Below are 20186 nucleotides of genomic sequence, written 5' to 3'. Positions count from 1 at the left end.
AAGTTGTACTTAAGGAACTTAATTATCTTGAGTCTTTTCTAAAAAGTAATTTCCCGTATTTGCTCAAATGGTAAATACTTATTGATTGTCACACATCAGGAAATAATTGAGCACTGACGTACATAATAATCATTCACATATATTCCTTGGGTGAGGCTTGGTTTTATGAAAGTTACCATCACCTTCTCCCTCACTTGAAATGCTTTTGCATTCTGGGTGTGCGTGTTAACTCAGTTATTTAAGTTTAATGAAATTGGTGGTTCCTAACTTCCTAAAGTTCTGTTAGGAAGGTGTTTATTTGCGAGGAATGTCGAGTGGAAGAACCTGAAAAACTTATATGATCCCTAAATTTTCTTTCTTCAGAGACTTGGACCAGGCGAGTATGGAAGCAGTCGTGTCACTCCTGGCCGGCCTTCCGCTGCAGCCCGAGGAAGGAGACGGCGTGGAATTGATGGAAGCCAAATCACAGTTATTTCTTAAGTAAATTTCAGTCACCAAAAACGCAGAGCAAAAAACAAAGCCCCACATACAACAAAACAAAATCTAACCAAAGTGGCAAATGATTGTGTTTGGGAAGCGGACCTTATCGCTTGGGTATTATGGCCATTGGCTGCTGCTTCTAGAATATAGCCCATGCATGAAGCAATCTTCCCTGGGATAGGACTGGGTTCGGAAAGCAACGGTGTTTTCTGTTTTTAAAGAAAATAATCTGGTCATTGAATTATTGGCAGTAAAACCCAGATCACCTCGTTAAGCCATTTTAAAACGGCATTGTATGAACTATTTGGACTACTAATTTTATACGGTAAACACTAAAAGCGTTTCCTGCGTCGACCAGGAAAGATTGCGTCTGTTTGGTGCCTGTGTTACGAAATACGTACTGGTTTTGTCAGGATAAAATCATATTCACATAGCACACTTCGTGATGAGCCACGTTGGTTCATTATCCCGGGACTTGAGAGAAACAGATCCCCAAGACCACTCATGTGATGCACATGTGATCATTGCAGAATATCAGCTTAGCTTTCTGGTTGATGTGGCCTTCGCTGTGTAAGAGTCAGTCTTCTTATTTCCCAGGTATTTCACGTTGTTTATGAACCTTTTGAACGACTGTAGTGAAGTTGAAGATGAAAATGCACAAACAGGCGGCAGGAAACGTGGCATGTCTCGGAGGCTGGCATCACTGAGGCACTGTACCGTACTTGCAATGTCCAACCTACTCAATGCGAATGTGGACAGTGGCCTCATGCACTCCATAGGTGAGATAAAAATGAAAGCTTCATAGAGAAAGGGACGGCCTAGAGAATTGGTTTGTAAGGCAAGCAAAATGGTTAACGGTCCATGTTAGTAAATTTGCATCTCTCTGTCCCCATCAGGTTTAGGTTATCACAAAGATCTTCAGACAAGAGCCACATTTATGGAAGTTCTGACCAAAATCCTCCAGCAGGGCACAGAATTTGACACACTTGCAGAAACGGTGCTGGCCGACCGGTTTGAGAGGCTGGTAGAGCTGGTGACGATGATGGGGGACCAGGGGGAGCTGCCGATAGCCATGGCTCTGGCCAGCGTGGTCCCGTGTTCTCAGTGGGTGAGCTCCTGGAGGAGGTGCAGAACCAGGGCCCACTTCCAGATTCATTTGTTCTAGGACCCGTCTTGTTTGTTTGTTCATTTATTTCTTATGTTTGTTTGTTTTGAGAGAGCATGAGCAGTGGAGGGGCAGAGAGAGAGAGAGGGAGACAGAGAATCCCAAGCAGGCTCTGCTGCTAGGGCAGAGCCTGACGCAGGGCTCAATTTCACAAACCATGAGATAGTGACCTGAGCCAAGATCAACAGTTGGATGCTGAACCGACTGAACCACCCGGGTGCCCCTCATTCCAGAAGTGTTTATTGCATGAATTGCTAAACTCTAGAGCTGGAAGAAACTTCAGATACTGTTCGGGTGGTTTTTTCCAGCTATGGGAAAATAGTTGTGGCTTCTAGCCCTCTGTAGTATGAGGATCTTATTCCTTATATACTTAAATCCCTTCCCTGTCCCATTGAAAAGTTCCATTTAAACACTGATCAAAAGAAAATTAAAACCACTGACCTGGTCTGGCGTTTTCATGTATTAAATGAGTTGATTAGGATTATATCTCCTATTTAGTTGTCATTAATGCTAAAGCTAGAATTAAAGGCCTGTGTGTCTAGTTCACAACTCTTCTATACTGCCCTATATGATTTTCTAAAAAAATGTAAGCCCTACATATGCATTAGAAATTGTTGCTTGTTTTAAACACTGGAGGCATATTGGCTATTTGGTCTCTTATTTATCTATCTATGTATGTATGTATTTGAGAGAGAGAGAGAGAGAGAGAGAGCACAGATGCATAAGCCAAGGAGGGGCAGATGGAGAGGGAGAATCTTAAGCAGGTGCTGTCCTCAGCATGGAGCCCAGTGTGGGGCTCGATCCCACAAGTCTGGGATCATGAGCTGAGCTGAAATCAAGAGTTACTGAACTGACTGAGCCACCCAGGTGTCCCCAGGCCTCTGTTAATAAAAAATTTTTCTTAAAACCATACTATTTTTAACAAAATATGCTAAACATTTGAGAAGGGTTGTCCTTTACCATGCTAAAAAGCTATTCAGTTTATATTGTATCAAAAATGATTTCAGTTTAGCAAATTATAACAAATCAGGTCATCTGTCATTGCCTGTAGGTTTTTTTCTGCTTACAAAAGCTGTAGGATCTTGTTTCTCATGCTTCAGTGAAGTTTTAAACTCCTTGCTCTGGCTGACAAGGCTCTGCCTCCACTCTAACATCATCTCCTGCCACTTTCCTTCCTGTTCACCAGACTTAAAGATGTCAGGCTTATTTCCGCCTTCGGGAGCACCCTGCTGCCACTGCCGCCGCCACCGCCACCTGGGATGCATCTTCCCTGATCTTTTATATGGCCAGCTTCTTAAAAGCTTTTTATTTTTATTTTTATTTTTTTAAACAAAAGTAATTTTTATTTTTCTTTTTTTTTTTTTTTTTTTTTTTACAAATAGTTTATTGTCAAATTAGTTTCCACATAACACCCAGTGCTCATCCCCACAGGTGCCCTCCTCCATGCCCATCCCTCCTCCCCCCCTCTTCCATCAGTCCTCAGTTTTTGTCAGCATTCAAGAGTCTCTCATGGTTTGCCTCTCTCCCTTTCCCCCACCATTTCCCCCCTTCTTCTCCCGGTTGGTCCTCTGTTAAGTTCCTCCTAATCCTCCTATACGTGCACACATATGATATTTGTCTCTTAAGAGCTTTTTTTAAAAAAAAAAAAAAAAAAAAGATGTAATTCTCGTTTGTGTACTTTAAATTCTTTTGCTTAACATTTTCAGAATTTTGCAGGGGAGGGATTAGAATGGAAAAAAATTAGCACAGTTCTCTAAAAACATATTTTGTGACTGAATTGTCTCCCATAACGATACTTGACTTTAAAATGGAGGAGAGGGGCTCCTGGGAGGCTCAGTTGGTTACGTGTCCAACTCCTGATTTTAACTCAGGTCATGATCTCACCGTTTGTGGGGAGTGAGCCCCATGTCAAGCTCTGTGCTGACAATGCAGGGCCCGCTTGGGATTCTCTCCCTCCCCCTCTCTCTGCCCCTCCCCTGTGTGTGTGCACTTTCTCTCTCAAAATAAATAAAATAAAACTTAAAATGGCGGGAAGAATTTTTATATCTAGTATTGGGAGTAGAGCAGAATATCCTGGTTGTTTTAGGCTTCTAGATTCTTTGGTTAGGATTGTCTAATTTTTTCCTTTACTCGGGTACCAGATTTGACCAGGTGAGCATTAGAAGAACTATGGGCCGTGATCCTGGCCTTTGCTGTCACTGCTTGAAGGATGAGGCACATTTTATGCCCCCCCCAGCCCCCCAGTCTGTGTAAATCTCCTCACAGCATGTGTGGGTAAACTGATTTTACGATCACATCATTTTCCTGGAGTGTACCAAAAACTACTCTGTGGAATTATGAGGGTAACCATTTAGGAAGTAGGTGGGAATTCGCTGCCCACCTTCGCTTTGTACATAAATCTTGCTAATCTCTTGGCTCTGAATGCACAGCCCACATCTTTTTCCTGGCTTTCTGCAAATCCTATAGTCTTTCCATGTTTGTTGTTTCTCTGCTGAGCCCTGTTTAGTGTACACTGAATCTCCCTGACCGTATGAGCAGAGAGTCGAGCCCTTGTGCTCGCCAAAGTCTTATTCCTGCTCACTGGCTTTCTACAAAAAGGATGTGGGCATATCAAACTAAACTCTTTGCCATCATGTTCTATTTCTACTCTCTTTGATTTTCTCATGTAATCTGAACTGAATCTTGGCTTTTTTTTCTGTCTCTTGTAAAACCTAGGCCTATCCACTTTTCATCCATTAATTCTTAGAATTAACAGCTGCTGCGGCACCTTGTTGGCTCAGTTGGAAGAGTGTGTCTCTTAATCTTGGGGTTGTGAGTTTGAGCCCCACACTAGATGTAGAGGTTGCTTAAATAAATAAATAAACAAATTGCTTTTTTTTTTTAAAAATTCACGTCTGCTATAGACATGAAGACATAGTCATCTGTGTAGACACGTGGACACAGATAAATCCCGGGGGAAATTAATTAGTCCTCATTTAACTGGATTTAGCAGGTGGTTGACAGTTTTGGATTTACCTTTCAGTTTCTTGCTAAAGACAAAGTGGGATTATTCATGCTAACTCAGTTTTGTTCTGTTCTCAGGATGAACTAGCTCGAGTTCTAGTCACTCTGTTTGATTCTCGCCATTTGCTCTACCAACTGCTCTGGAACATGTTTTCTAAGGAGGTAGAATTGGCAGACTCCATGCAGACTCTTTTCCGGGGAAACAGCTTAGCCAGTAAAATCATGACCTTCTGTTTCAAGGTTTATATCCATTTCTTTTTTTTTTTTCTTTTTTGTTTTTTGGTGCCAAGGTATGGCAAATTGATTATGTGCAGAACGTACAGAACAGAATGTCTTTAATGCGAGATATTTGGAGAAGGCGTCCTAAATTCCTACTTGTGTATCTCTTTAGGTATATGGTGCTACCTACCTACAGAAACTCCTGGATCCGTTATTACGAATCGTAATCACATCCTCTGAGTGGCAGCACGTTAGCTTTGAAGTGGATCCCACCAGGTTTGTCATCGTCCCGCTTCAGCTTTTCTCCACTCTTTTCCCTGCCCCCGCATGGGCCCAGGCCCTCGGAGTCTCTCCCGCTGATTCTTGAAATTAGTCTTTAATTATAAAAGCTACACACAAATACGTTTTTCTTAAAAAGATGTACAGGTATCTTTGGCTACCATGTCTAGAGACAGACTGTTACTAGTTTAGCCTGTTCTTTGTCTTTTTTTCAGTGCCTTTGCATGTACGTAAATCAAGTGGCAGAAACTGGGGGGATAATGTGAGTGCTTAATATAAATGGAAACATGTCGCATACATAGTTTTGCAACTTAATATTTTTACCTTTGCTCTGTCTTCAGGCTTTCTGTGTCAGTATAGAAAGATTAATCTCATTCTTTTTACCTGCCACGTAATATTTGATAGATTGGCTAGATCACTATTTTGCCAATCCCATATCGATCTTACTTTTTTTTCCGACCAATTAAAAAAATATTGAAGTACAATTGACATACACTGTGGTATCAGTTTTGGGTGTACAGTATTTTGGTTTGACAGTTCTGTGTATTATTCAGTGCTCATTATGATAAGTGTGGTCACCGTCTGTTACCGTACATCGTTGTTACAACACGATGGACCATATCCCCGTGCTGTACTTGTCACTTTCGTCTCCACGACTTATTTATTTTATAACTGGAAGTTTCTACCTCTTAATCTCCTTCACCTATACCACCCATCCCCTCAGCTGCCTCTCCTCTGGCAGCCACCAGTTCTCTGTATTTAAGAGTGTGGTTGGTTTATTTGTTTGTTCATTCATTTGATTTGTTTTTTAGATGCCACGTATAAGTGAAACCGTATAGTATTTGCCTTTGTCTGACTTAGTTCACTTAGCATAATGTCTAGTTCCATCCATGTCGCAAATGGCAAAAAGTTTTTGTTTGTTCATTTTTTATGGCAGAGTAATATGTCTGTGCGTGTGTGTGTGTGTGACACATCTTTATTTGTTGACAGACACCCGAGCTGCCTCCCTATCTTGGCTGTTGTAAATAATGCTGCAGTAAACATAAGGGTGCCTGTATCTTTTCAGTTCAGCGTTTTCATTTTCTTTGGGTAAATACCAAGTAGTGGAATTATTGGAACATAGGGTATTTCTTTTTTTAATTTTTTGAGGAACCTCCACACAGTTTTCCACCGATAGTTGCAGCTACCGACAGTGCACAAGGGTTTCCTTTTCTCCATGTCCTCACCAATACTTGTTATTTCTGCTTTTTGTTTTTGTTTTTGCTGTTGTTTTGATACTTGCGATTCTGACTGGTATGTGGTGATTCCTCAGTGTGGCTTTGATTTGCATTTCCCTGATGATGAGTGATGAGCAGTTTTTCATGTGTCTGTTGGCCACCTTTATGTCTTCTTTGGGAAAATGTCATTTCAGGTCCTCTGCCCATTTTTGAATCAGATTGCTTGGGATTTTGGGGTGTTGAGTTGTGTGATTTCCTTATATATTTTGGATATTAACCCCTTATCAGATATATCATTTGCAGATATCTTCTCCCATGTAGTACGTTGCTCTTTCATTTTATTGATGGTTTCCCTGCTGTGTAAAAGCTTTTTATTTTGGTGTTGTTTATTTTTGCTTTCATTTCCTTTGCCTAAGGAGATGTATTCATAAATAGGTTGTTATAGGTGATGCCTAAGAGATTCCTACCTATATTTTCTAATAGGAGTTTTATGATTTCAGGTCTCACAATTAGGTGTTCAGTCCATTTGGAGCTTGTTTTTACGTATGCTATAAGAAAGTGGGCCGGTTTCATTCTTTTGCACTTAGTTGTTCAGTTTCTCAATACTGTTTATTGAAAAGACCATCTTTTCCTCATTTTTTATTCTTGCCTACTTTGTCATAGATTAATTGGCAATATAGACATGAGTTTATTTCTGGGCTCATTTTTCTGTGCCAATGATCTATGTGTCTCTTTTTGTGCATGTACTATACTATTTTGATTCCTATAGCTTTGTAGTACATGTTGACATCTAAAATTGTGATATCTCTAGCTTTTTCTTTCTCAAGATTGCTTTGTCCCCGAAGTCTTTTGTGGTTCCATATAGATTTTAGGGTTATGTGTTCCAGTTCAGTGAACAACACTATTGTATTATTGCACTGAATCTGTAGATTGCTTTGGGTACACATTTTAATAATGTTAATTCTTCCAATCCATGAGCATGGCATATCTTTCCTTTGGTTTGTGTTGTCTTCAGTATCTTTCATCAGTGTCTTATAATTTTCAGAGTATAGGTCTTTAATCACTTTGGTTAACTATTTTCCTGGGTATTTTGTTCTTTTTGGTACAGTTGTAGATGGTGATCCCATTGACTTTTGCTGTAACTTCCCAACATTGTCTTTTTCATTTTTCAGGTTATTTGCTATAGGAATTATTATGAAGTCTAAATCTTTTTGTTACTTTCTTTCTTAGAACATTAATTATACTCTCTTGACTACAAGATAAGTACAAGGTTTTCTAACTACAACTCATTATCACCTTCATTCTTTCATGTGTTCTCTGTACATTAGCTCCAATATGCACATGTTGTATATTTTTTAAAGTGGCTTGACACATGGTTTGTTGGGGTTGGAGATGCCTGATAAATCATATCCCTCTTCCCTGGCCAATTTTTAAACAAGTTTTTAAGGTTTTTTCTTTTTTTTTTTTTTTTTTTTTTATAAATTTTTTTTAATGTTTTATTTATTTCTAGGAGAGAGAGACAGCGTGAGCAGGGGAGGGTCAGATAGAGAGGGAGTCACAGACTGAAACAGGCTCCAGGCTCTGAGCTGGCAGTCAGCACAGAGCCCGACGCGGGGCTCGAACCCACGAACTGCGAGATCATGACCTAAGCGAAAGTCGGACGCTTAACCGACTAAGCCACCCAGGCGCCCCAAGGTTTTTTCATTTTTGAGAGGGAGAGACAGAGACAGAATGTGAGCAGGGGAAGGGTAGAGAGAGAGACAGAGACAGAGAGAGAGACAGAATTGGAAGCAGGCTCCCGGCTCTGAGCTGTCAGCACAAAACCTGACATAGGGCTCAAACTCACAAACTATGAGATCATGACCTGAGCTAAAGTTGGACACTTAATTGACTGAGCCACCCAGATGTCCCTTCCCTGCCCAAGTTTTAAAACCAGAAGAATGGAAGGAGAAGGGCTGGGAAGGAAGCACTCAGGAATCGGTCATCACCTTTATTTCTGATAAAAATGCCTAGAGTGTTTGGCATTTGATCCTGTGGGTGAATAGGTTTGCTGATACTTCAGCTCGAATTAGACTCTTCTGCCTCATCCCTTGTACAACTGGATACCTACAGACATGCCTCCCAGGGAAGCTTCTTACCACAGAAGTGGAGAGCAAACCAGAGTCCACCTTGTCTGCAGGCAGACATAACCAGAATGGAGAGGATGGCACTGAGCAGAGTATATACTAAATCTGTGAGAATGTAAGGGGATACGAATTTTTTAAAATTTTTTAAAATGTTTATTCATTTTGAGAGACAGAGTGTGAGTGAGGGAGGGTAAGAGAGAGAGGGAGACACAGAATCTGAAGCAGGCTCCAGGCTCTGAGCTGTCAGCACAGAGCCCGACGTGGGGCTCAAACTCATGGACAGCAAGATCATGACCTGAGCTGAAGTCGGATGCTCAACCACCTGAGTCACCCAGGTGCCCTGGGGATAAGAATTCTTATCACAATTCTCATAATTATCTTTTTACAGATTTTTTTTTTAATTCAAATCAAGATCCCAGCAAAGTTCAAACCATGCTTTTGGCTGAAAGTCTCTTTTAAAGAATCTCTCTCTCTTTATAGGTTAGAACAGTCAGAGAGCCTTGAGGAAAACCAGCGGAACCTTCTTCAGATGACTGAAAAGTTCTTCCATGCCATCATTAGTTCCTCCTCAGAATTCCCCCCTCAGCTTCGAAGTGTATGCCACTGTTTATACCAGGTATGCCTAAGGTTTGAGAGCACCGTTATTAATCCAAAGCTGAAATAAAAAGAATGCTTTAGTAAGGAGGAAGCTGCTGACAGTGGGTGGTTGAAAATACAGAGTCAATTTGGATGAGTAATGCATTAAGACTTGTTGGAATTGGCTTTGAAAAAAACTTAAATATCACTTAGGAGACAGTGTGAAGTATTTTAAGGGGGTACTAAAAATAATAAATTCTCCTCACATTGGGAGCGAGTTTAAAATGCACGAAATCTGTTGGACATAACAGATGTGGTTGAAGTGAGATGTATGATGGAATTTTGGGGATTATCTTTTGCCTAAATCACTCATAGGGTCGTTTGCGCATGAGGCAGGTCCACTCCTTGGTTTTCGTACTGTTGAAATGCTTGATCTATGCTTTTGATTTCTTAAAATAGAACATGTTTGTGTCAGGTTTTCCTAGGACAAATTAATCTGTTTATTTTATGTAGAATGCTCCTTCTAAAACATATTGCATCATCATTCAGATCAAATTATCAGACTTTCGAGCACTAACACCCCAAGTAATGCCTCTGAGTTCAGATGTCCCCAGCCATCCCCTGCTTGTTGAGGAAATTAGGTGTGTGTTCTTTTTATGACTTCCACTGTGGTTTTGAATTGCATATGCACTTTCAGGGACGATTTAATGATTCCAGGGGAAATTAGTGCAATTCTCTATTAGTTGGTTCAAACTGTGACTCTGGAAGAAAAACTAGTGGGTTTGGAGTTTGGGACAGGGGTGGGTATAGGGAAAAGAATTTATACAGTTACCAAAACCCATGCCTTTATGTCTTTTTCTTTGCAGAGTCATCCCCAGCCATTTGTTCTTTAGCGCAGGGCTTCAGTTGCTTAGAGACGTTAGCAAGATGAGTGAAATCACCATTTTAAAAAAGCTGTTTCAGGCTGCTGTGTGTGAATTATTCCCCCATTGCTATTTATAAAGATGTTTCTGCTGTATCACTAAAAAAACTTTACAGTCAGAATACAATTAACAAAATGGCTGTAGTCCTTTCCTATCAGTAATTACTTTAAATACAAGTGGATTACCTTTTCCCAATTGAAAGGCATAGAGTGGCTGAATGGATTTAAAAAAAACCCCACAAGATCCTACAATATGTTGCCTATAAGAGACTCACGTTAGTCTTAAAGACACACATAGACTGAGAGTGAAGGGTTGGAAAAAGTCATTTTAAGCAAATGGTAATCCAAAACATAAAAAATTTTTTAAAAAAAGGGGTAGCTATACTTATTTCAGACCAATTAGACTTTAAACTAAAAATGGTAAAAAGAAACAAAGAAGGTCAATATATAATGATAAAAAGGGGTCTATACATCAAGAAGATATAATAGTTAGAAATATTTATGTGCCCAGCATTGGAGCACCTAAATAAATAAAGCAAAAACTAACAGACCTATGCGAAGAAATAAATAATATTAAAGTGATGGTTGAGGACTTTAATACCCCACTCTCAACAATGAATAGGTCATCCAGACAGAATAAGGCAACAGCAGATTTGAATAACACTTAAATACCAAATGGACCTAACAGACATATATGGAGCATGCTGCATACTTTCTTCCAAAGCACACATGGAACATGTTCTAGGATAGACCGTATGTTAGGCCACACAACAGGTCTTAATAGATTCAAGGAGATTCAAATCATACCAGGTATCTTCTCTGACCACAGTGGCATGAAATTAGAAATCAGTTACATGAGGGAAACTGGAAAATAAGTGAACCCATGGAAATTAAACACTACCATGAACAACTAGTGTTAAAAAAAATTAAAGGAGAAATAAAAAAGGTTCTTGAAATAAATGAAAATGGAAACACAACAGACCAGAACATGTGGTATGTAGCAAAAGCAGTTCTACAAGGGAACTTCATACCAATAAATGCCTATGTTAAGAAGCAGGAAAGATCCCAAATAAGCAACCTAACTCTATGTCTTAAGGAATTAGAAAAAGAACAAATTGAGCTACCAGTTAGCAAAAGAAAGGAAATAAAGATTACAGCAGAAATAAGTGACATAAAATAAATATGGAAAAACCTCAGAAAAGGTGAGCCATACTAAGACTTGATTCTTTGAAAAGATAAACAAAATTGACAAACCTTTAGCTAGACTCAGCAAGGAGAAGCGAGGAAGGGCCACATCAGGAAAATTATAAGTGAAAAAGGGGACATCGCAACTGATACCACAGAAATTCAAAGGATCATAAGAGGCTACTGTGAACAAACTTGACAACCTAGAAGAAATGGAAAAAGTCTTAGAAACATACAGCTTACCAAGACTGAATTAGGAAGAAATAGAAACTCTGAATAGACTAATGTCTAAATTCTCCCAACAAAGAAAAGCCCAGGACCAGTTGGCTTCTCTGGTGAATTTTACTGAACATTTACAGAACTGTTAACAACCGGTCCTTCTCAAACTCTTAGCAAAAAATTGAAAAGGAAAGAGCACTCCAGACTCATTTTATGAGGCATTACCCTGATACCAAAACCAGAAAAGGACACTGCTAGAAAAGAAATGTCAATATCATTGATGAGTATAGATGCAGAAATTCTCAGTAAATTACTAGCAAACAGTTCAGCAGCATATTAAAATGATGGCACCATGATGACGTGTGATTTGTCCTTGGGTGCAAGGTTGGTTCAGCACATGCAAATCAATCAATGTGAGGCATTACATTAATACAGTGGAAGAAAAGAGTCATATGATCATCTCAATAAATGCAGAAGAAGCGTTTGACAAAATGTAACATCCATTCACAATAAAAACTCTTAATGAGTTAGGCATAGAAAGAACGTATGTCAACATAATAAAGACCATAAATGACAACCACACAGCTGACATATTCAGTGGTGGAAGGTTGAAAGCATTTCTTCTTCTTCTTCTTCTTTTTTTTTTTAAACTTATTTCTGAGAGAGAGAGAGAAAGAGGCAGCGTGAGCAGGGGAGGGTCAGAGAGAGAGGGAGATACAGAATCCGAAGCAGGCTCCAGCCTCTGAGCTGGCTGTCAGCACAGAACCTGATGCAGGGCTCGAACCTATGAGCCGTGAGATCATGACCCGAGCCGAAGTTGGACGCTTAACCGACTGAGCCACGCAGGTGCCCCGAAAGTATTTCTTCTAAGATGAGGAACAAGACAAGGGTGTCCACTCTTGTCACTCCTATTCAGCCTAGTACTGGAAGTGCTAACTAGAGCAATCAGGCAAGAAAAATTAAAAGCCTTAGAACTGGAAAGGAAGAAGTAAAATTGCCTCTACTTACAGATGACATTTTGTATATAGGAAATCCCAAAGACAACCGAAAAAATATACTGGTGAACTCAGTAGAGTTGCAGTATACGTAATTAACATACAAAAATCAGTGGCATTTCTATACAGTAACAATGAAATTTATGGAAAAAATCGATCCCACTTACAATGCATCAAAATAAGAAAGTACTTGGGAATAAATTGAACTAAGGATGTGAAAGATCTCTATGCTGGGAACTATAAACCATTGACGAAAAAAATTGAAGACACTGACAAATGGGAAAGTACCTTGTGTTCATGGACTGGAAGACTTAACAGTTTAGATATGAATAGTACCAAAACCCATCTACAGATTCAGTGCACTCTCTATCAAGTTTTCAGTGGCATTTTTTACAGGAAAGATAAAAGCTCTTAAAATTTCTATGGAAACACAAAACACACCCCTCCCCCTGCAATAAAGAACAGAGGCACCAAATTTCCTAATTTAAAGCTATAATCATCAAAATAGTAGCTACTGCATAAAAACAGACTGACCAGTGGAACAGAATCAAGCCCAGAAATAAACCCAAACATATACAGTCAACTAATTATGATAGGGGAGCTAAGAATACTCAGTGAAGAAAAGACAGTGTTTTCAATAAATGGTGATGGGATAATCGAATATTCACACGTTAAAGAATGAAACTGGAACCTTGTCGTACACCCCTCACACATTAACTTGAAATGGATTAAAGATTTAAATGTAAGAGTTGAAACCATGAAGCTACTAGAAGAAAACATAAGAATAAAGGTTCTTGGCATGGGTTTTGGTAATATTTTTTGGGTATGCCACCTAAAGCACACCAAACTCAAAAATAAACAAATAGGACTACATCAAACTAGAAAGTTTCTGCACAAGCAAAATAAACCAGCCACAAAAGAAAAGATGACCTATGGAGTGGGAAAAAATACTTGCAAACCATATATCTAATAAGGGGTTAATATTAAAAAAATATATAAAGAATTTACACAATTTTCAATAGCAAAAAGAAACCTACCAAACTTAAAAATGAGTAGTTGATATCTTTGAATAGATATATAGACATTTCTCTAAAGAAGCTACATAAAAGGCCAAAAAGTGTATGAAAGGGTGTTCAACATCACTAGTCATTAGTGAAATGCAAATTAAAAAACCAAAATGAGGTATCACCCCACACCTGTTAGAGTGGCCATCATCAAAAAGACTAGAATAACAAATGCTGGTGCAGATGGAGAAAAAAGGGAGCCCTGTGCACTGTAGGTGCACTTGTAAGTTGTATAGCTACTATGGAAACTAGGGTGGAGAACCCTCAAAAAATTAGAACTGCCACATCACCCAGCAATTCTACTTCTGGGAATATACCCAAAGGAAACAAAACATTAACTTGAAAAGGTATCTGCACCCCCATGTTCATAGCATTATTTATAGTAGCCAAGACATGGAAACAACTCAAATATCTATCAACAGATGAATGGTTTAAAAGAACTGTGGATACATAACAAACTGGAATATTATCCGGCCATACAAAATGAGGAAATCTTACCATTTGTGACAATACACATGGCTCTTGAAGGCTTTGTGCTAAGTAAAATGAGACAGAGACAGACAAATATACTGTATGATCTTGCTTGTATGTGAAATCTTGAGAAAAAAAAAAAAACAACTAAACTCATGGAAAAAGAGATCAGACTTGTGGTGGAGGTTGGAGGCAGAGGAAGTTGGAGGAAAGTGGTCAAAACGTACAAATGTCCAGTACTCAGGAGGTACTAGGCTCTAATGTACAGCTCAATAACTATAGCTCACCCTGCTCTATGACAGATAGGAAAGTTGTTAAGAGAGTACATCCAGTGAGTTCTCATCACATTTTTTTTTATTATATCTATATGAAAAGATGGATGCTATCCGGACCTATTGTGGTGATTATTTTTACAATATATGTAAATCACGTGATGAGCCTCAAACTTCTTGTAGTGACATAGGTCAGTTATTTCTCAACACGGGTGGAAATAGAGCCCAAAAAGATCTTGTCGTCATATACATAGATGATAAAGTATACCTCGCATTAAACTTTCTTAATTTATCATTACTCTTACTTACTACCTTTTTAAAATAGCTCAAGGAGGCTTAGGAGAGCCCTACATAATTTTTTTCAGCTACTTAAATCTGAGACTGGAGGGTAGTTCAGTTATATTATAAGGCCTTATACAGTGAATAATATGTTGAGTTGGGCATTATTCAGGTTTTTCTTTAAATCTAATTCACTTATTCTTCTGTTTACTAAACTAGGCAGACAAGGAATGGTGAGCATATATTGAAAATAGTATGTGTCAACTTCTTGGCTGACCTTAGTAGTAGTAAACTGGTTTCAGAGAGCAAATGGATTTCTGATGTGGCAGTGGCTTTGACTTGAAGTTGAAAGTGAGTGGTTACCCACTACCTGATGACATGACATTACTAGATTGTAGTAGAAATTCTTCATTGTGGTTGGCATCCTTAAAGGAAAAAAAAAAGTTTTTGTGTCATCAGCAAACTTGGGAGTCCAATCAGAGACTGGTACATGAGCCATACTGATAATTCTGAGACAGAGTCATGATTCTGATAAGGTAAAAGGAACAGGCCTTGGCACTCTGTACCTACTTAGGAAATATTTACTGAAGGAATACATCCTCCCATCCGTTCCACCCAAGTAGACAAGATTCTTGCCAGCTTTCATAAGAAGAGAGGAAAATAGTGAAAACAAATCAGAAAAAAGAGCAAGGTGGTCATTTCTGCCTTATTAAATACCAAGTGTTGTGCTATTTAAAAGCACACCATAATTAAATATCCTGCATTTTAACAGATCTGAATTATTGTATTTAAGATGTCACATAAATTTTTCTCCTTAAAAATACTATTTAAATGTTGTGTCAGCACATTGGTTGAAGTAAATTTCAGTAACGTTAAAGCTTGTTGGAATGTAGAGTGCTCTAGAGCAAAAGTGTGTATGTTATTTATAAATAAGATTTTTTTAAATAAGTGACTGGTAACAGAGAATTTTACATTTACTACTTAAAAGAAAAGCTTTGATCTCAAGTTATTTCATTGAGTCTCCTGCAAAATGTAGTTTTCCCTTTAGTTTGCTCTTTTATTCTTATTCCTCTTATTCCTCCCCCAAAAAGGGCTTTTTCTTGCCCTTTTGACTTTGGCAGTAACATAATGGTACCTTTGTACTTTCGGGTTCTGCTCGGAAGGATAGTAGTCGATTGTTTCCTCTAGTAAACATGGCTCCTGCTTTGGGACTTACTTGGAAAATTTTGAAAGCTAAGTGAGGCTCTTGCTAGCTAATAAACTCTGAGCATTACTTCTTTTTACTTGAGTTCATATTTTTGACTGTCAAGCCTTTTTTGAATCCTTCTTTAACCAGGTTTCTTATTTTGTATCTCTCCTTACTTAGTGGACTAGGTTAAGATTATATAAGAATAAGGGCACCTGGGTGGCTCAGTCGGTTAAGCGTCCGACTTCGGCTCAGGTCATGATCTCACGGTTTGTGGGTTCGAGCCCTGCATGGGGCTCTGTGCTGACAGTCAGCTCAGAGCCTGGAGCCTGTTCAGATTCTGTGTCTCCCTCTCTCTGACCCTCCCCTGCTCATGCTGTCTCTCTCTCTCTCTCAAAAATAAATAAAAACATTAAAATTTTTTTTAAAAAGGATTATATAAGAATAGCCAATTGTGAACATGTGTTAGATTATAATTAAGACATTTTTCCATGTATTTATTTCCACTTGTCCTCCTAATAGTTTTGGAATACAGGTTTTCCCAAAGTCGAGTGTTCCTGTGAAACCTTTTGTAAGCCTAAGCACTTACCATTAACTCATATGGACAATATTTTAACATTCTCAGACCCCAAAAATAGCCTACCACATCATACCAAATAACACAAAGAACCTAAAATAACATTAATATATAGTAAAAACAAGAATAATATAAACACACAGCCTGTACAAATAATGTATGTACGGTGTACTTTGACGTTCCAAAATTGGGAAGACAGCACAGCAGAGGGCTTACAGGTGGTGATGGTGGTGTGTTAGGCTAGGGTGCTGGAGGTTGGGGTCGTGGGTGGTACAGGAGTATGGAGTACAGGGGAGAGAGGAAGAGGGGCATCTATTAACATCTCATCATTGTCTAAATCCATCAGCGCGAGCAGGTCACTAGCGTCTACGCCTTCTTCTATGTCTGCCTGCCTCGATGTCAAATGTCGAGGTCCATCGTCTGCCATGACTAATGTGGCTGGTGTGGAAGGCTTGAAATACAACAGTGTGCTCAACTGCTCAGCTTCTTGCATTTTTCTATGCTACACTAACTTGTAGGCACTCAAAACATGCAAACCTGCCCTAAACCTACGTGCCCTTTATCAAAATTAAAGTCATACTTTTCTGCTATCACTGCAGCACTGACCATTGTAGCAGAAATCTTAGTCAAAGACTTCGTGTTCAGTTCCTGGATAACTGCACTTTCTGGTTGTGCACTGCTGCGTTCGGGTCAGTTGGCATTCTCTCTTGCAGTTGTGTCAGCTCTTCATCTGTCAGTTCTTGGTCGTGGAATGCCAAAGCCTTCAACATCATCTTCAGTTTCCAACTGATCCTCCTTAGCCAAAGCCAGTATTGCCATATTTATTATTGTTTTTTTGAAACCTTTAAAACTGTTGACTGCTTCAGGAGACCGTCTACTAAGCACCATTTCTCACCCAGACCATTAGCTTATCGAGTATCTCCAAGGTTGGCAAAGGCCAATTTTAAATGGTAGTCTTTCTGGATCCTTTGGAGTTGGTTTCTTGTCGGTGGCACTTACAATGAAATGCATCACATTTTGCATCTAGTAAACTTTAATTCTGCCCGTTAGGCCTAGGACACATGGTTGTATCAACAACAACATATTCAACAGGAAGAACACAACTGCACTGTTATTGCCACACTCAGTAATGCCAGGTGGACGGCACGATTCTCAACAGTCAGAAGACGCCGATTATCAAGATTGTTTTCTCCACAGTATTGTCAACAAAACGACTAATGTATCCACTTGTGAACTCAGAAAAAACTCACTTGGCTATTTCAACTATGTGGATGTGATTTAAACACAAGAAATGTACTCTTATCAGTGCTTTTAAGTGCCCTTGGATTGTCTGAATGGCATAGTAGTAGAGGCCTAAGGACAGCGTTACCAGTGGTGTTAATAGGAGCCATTAAGGTGAATGTGTCCTTTGATGCCTTGTGACCTTTTAGCCCTGCTTTTCTTCTCAAAATAAATGGCTTGCTTGGCAATTTTTTCCAGTACTAAATTGCAGTTAAACACTTGCTTATATGAATAACCACCTGCTATAATTATTTTCTTCAGTTCTTCTGGGAACTTTTCAGCAGCTTCAGTATCAGCCAAAACACTCTCTCCAGTAATCTTTAAGCTATGAAGCCGTCCTTGCCTCAAAACCGATCTAACCACCAGTGACCACCCTTAAATTCTGCTTTTGCAACACTTTGATCATCATTGTCCAGTACTTTCTGTTTCAGCTTACTAAAACACTGATTTCTCCTCAAGTGTAAGATACTCTAATGGAACCTTTGCTTTGTTCACCCATCAGTCCACTCAAGCAGTAGACTTCCCATCGCATCTGGCACTGGATGCTGAAAGAGACCACTTTGCTATTGGCAGAACCAATGGTAACCTCAGCAACTTTCAGAAGCCTCTCTCTCCATGAGTTAATAGTATGAATGGGGGACGCAGGCAAGCCGAGTGCACATGCAGTATCTTTTTCATTCACCACAATTGAAATGCTTAATTCCGTCCAGTTTTATGGTAAGCGTGACACCCTTGTGAACTCAGGCTTTTCTGATACCTTAGGACACATTCTGCTAATGGATGCACAAAATGAGTTGAGATAAAGCACAGATGCTCATAGACAAGTTCAAAGCTGTGATGACTTGATGCTGAGATGCGGAGTATAGCTCCTGGGGAAGGAGCTTGGCGGTGGCCAACTCGCTGCTTGGGGTGTGAGCTTTGTCTGTAGTGGCTCGCTGAAAAACAAATGCTGATTGTAATACTCGTTTTTTGCTTTTTTCCTCATAAAAACAAAAATGCTCTTTGGATTACTTTTAGTTAGCAAAAATAGGTACTAATGTAAGTCTTTTGTGAAAGCAAACTTTTTAAAAGCAGGGGATACCTTTAATGAGAAAATAATTCCCAGTGTGGATAGTCTCTTAAGTTTTAGTGAGAGAATTTTGAGAAAGCTAAATATTATATTCTAAGTAAATGTCATCTTTTCCCAGTAAATCTGCTTCTCTGAAGTAGTTTACACCAATTTTTTAAATGTTTTTTATTTATTTTTGAGAGAACAAGGGTACGAGGGGGGGAGGGGCAGAGAGGGGCCATAGGATCCAAAGCAGGCTCCGTGCTAATAGCAGAGAGCCCAATGTGGGGTTCGAACCCATGAACCCCGAGATCATGACCTGAGCCGAAGTCGGACACTCAACTGAGCTACCCAGGCACCCCTACGCCAGCTTTTTAAAGGCTATAAATAATAATTATACAATAATTGAAAAAAGTTACATAAAAATGCATTTTAGTGATCTATTTGGTTACTAGTACCTTAGTATATATTCTAAAGTTTGAACCAGAGCTCCGTGAGAAAAGGACTATGTCATTTTGTTTTACTGCTGTTTTCTGATGCCTGGAATGGTATTTGGCATGTTAGATGCACAATAACTACTTGGATGGATGGACGGATGGATGGATGGCTGAACAAATGTCAAACTAACTTTAAGGTTATGGTGTTGAATGCACTGAATTCCTAGAATAAAAATGCCATGTATGGTGGATCTCATGTGGTTTTAAAGATATTTTTAAAAATTGCCGTGCCTCGCCTATTCTAACCAGGAGTCTTAATTTTAAAAGACCTCTTTGGCTTAGAAGGAACTCTAAGAGATGAAGCCAGTATGTCTGTGGGTTTTGATTTGTTTTGTTTCCTTTTTGGTATTTTGTTTTTTGATACATTCTGATAGTCAAATATGTGAAAAGTTTTAAGCAGCTTATAAGTTTTATTCTATAATTTTCTCTGCAGTTTCTTCACTTTAATATTAATGCTTTTTTCTAGTTGAGCTGATAACATTCTTCTTCCAAATGTTGCAGAGCTTTTAACCTCCTCTGATTAGAACTTTTTCAGGAAGTAGCCTGCCAACAGAAAACTATGTGAAACTTTAAGAGTGACAGATTTTTAATTGAGAATCTCTACAGTGAATTTTCCCCTCATATTTAGTCATTTAATGTTTATTTTTTAAATCTTTAGGTCTAAATTAAATGCCAGCTATTGAAAAAAGAGCTTTAAGTCAATTGAAGGATACACAGAGAAGCATTTTTCAAGAAAAAAATTATGTAGACACATAGAAGTGTTTTCAGTGCATGATCTACTTGTAATGAACATTTTATACGAAATTTATCAAAAGCTAGGAATGACCTGAAATGTAAATATGAAATGTCCTCACATCTACTTGGGGAGAGCTTTTCTGTGATTGATAGCCAGAAATAGTAGACATGATTGTCTCCACATTTCTTGCTGTTTATTTAGTGCTTTGGCTTAAAGATGTGATAAAAATTCAAGTCCCAAAATTAAAATTCATCCCTCGAAATTCAGCTGAGCTCTAATTTTGTGTTGATTCCATTTGTGTTACATTTGATCACGTAATTTTATGTACAAGCCAACATTGTTTCCGTCGCTGTATGTAGTTGGTGCTGTGACTTGTTTGTGCTCATCTC

General features: G+C 38.9%; 1 protein-coding gene across 3 annotated transcripts in view; it reads left to right on the top strand.

Moving 5' to 3' along the window:
• The window catches only part of NF1 (neurofibromin 1), a 263862-nt gene that overhangs the window by 121624 nt on the left and 122052 nt on the right, over nucleotides 1-20186 (top strand). For all 3 annotated transcript variants that reach the window (XM_039252830.1, XM_039252840.1, XM_039252820.1), the window contains exons 25-30: nucleotides 364-480; nucleotides 1078-1259; nucleotides 1377-1588; nucleotides 4727-4888; nucleotides 5040-5143; nucleotides 8970-9105. In XM_039252830.1, the coding sequence (XP_039108761.1) occupies nucleotides 364-480; nucleotides 1078-1259; nucleotides 1377-1588; nucleotides 4727-4888; nucleotides 5040-5143; nucleotides 8970-9105 (913 nt within the window). The remainder of the gene's footprint in view (nucleotides 1-363; nucleotides 481-1077; nucleotides 1260-1376; nucleotides 1589-4726; nucleotides 4889-5039; nucleotides 5144-8969; nucleotides 9106-20186) is intronic.

Source organism: Hyaena hyaena, unplaced genomic scaffold (genome assembly GCF_003009895.1).
Source record: "Hyaena hyaena isolate Hyena2069 unplaced genomic scaffold, ASM300989v1 scaffold_10, whole genome shotgun sequence".
Lineage (NCBI taxonomy): Eukaryota > Metazoa > Chordata > Mammalia > Carnivora > Hyaenidae > Hyaena > Hyaena hyaena.
This window is presented reverse-complemented; position numbering and strand designations above follow the sequence as displayed.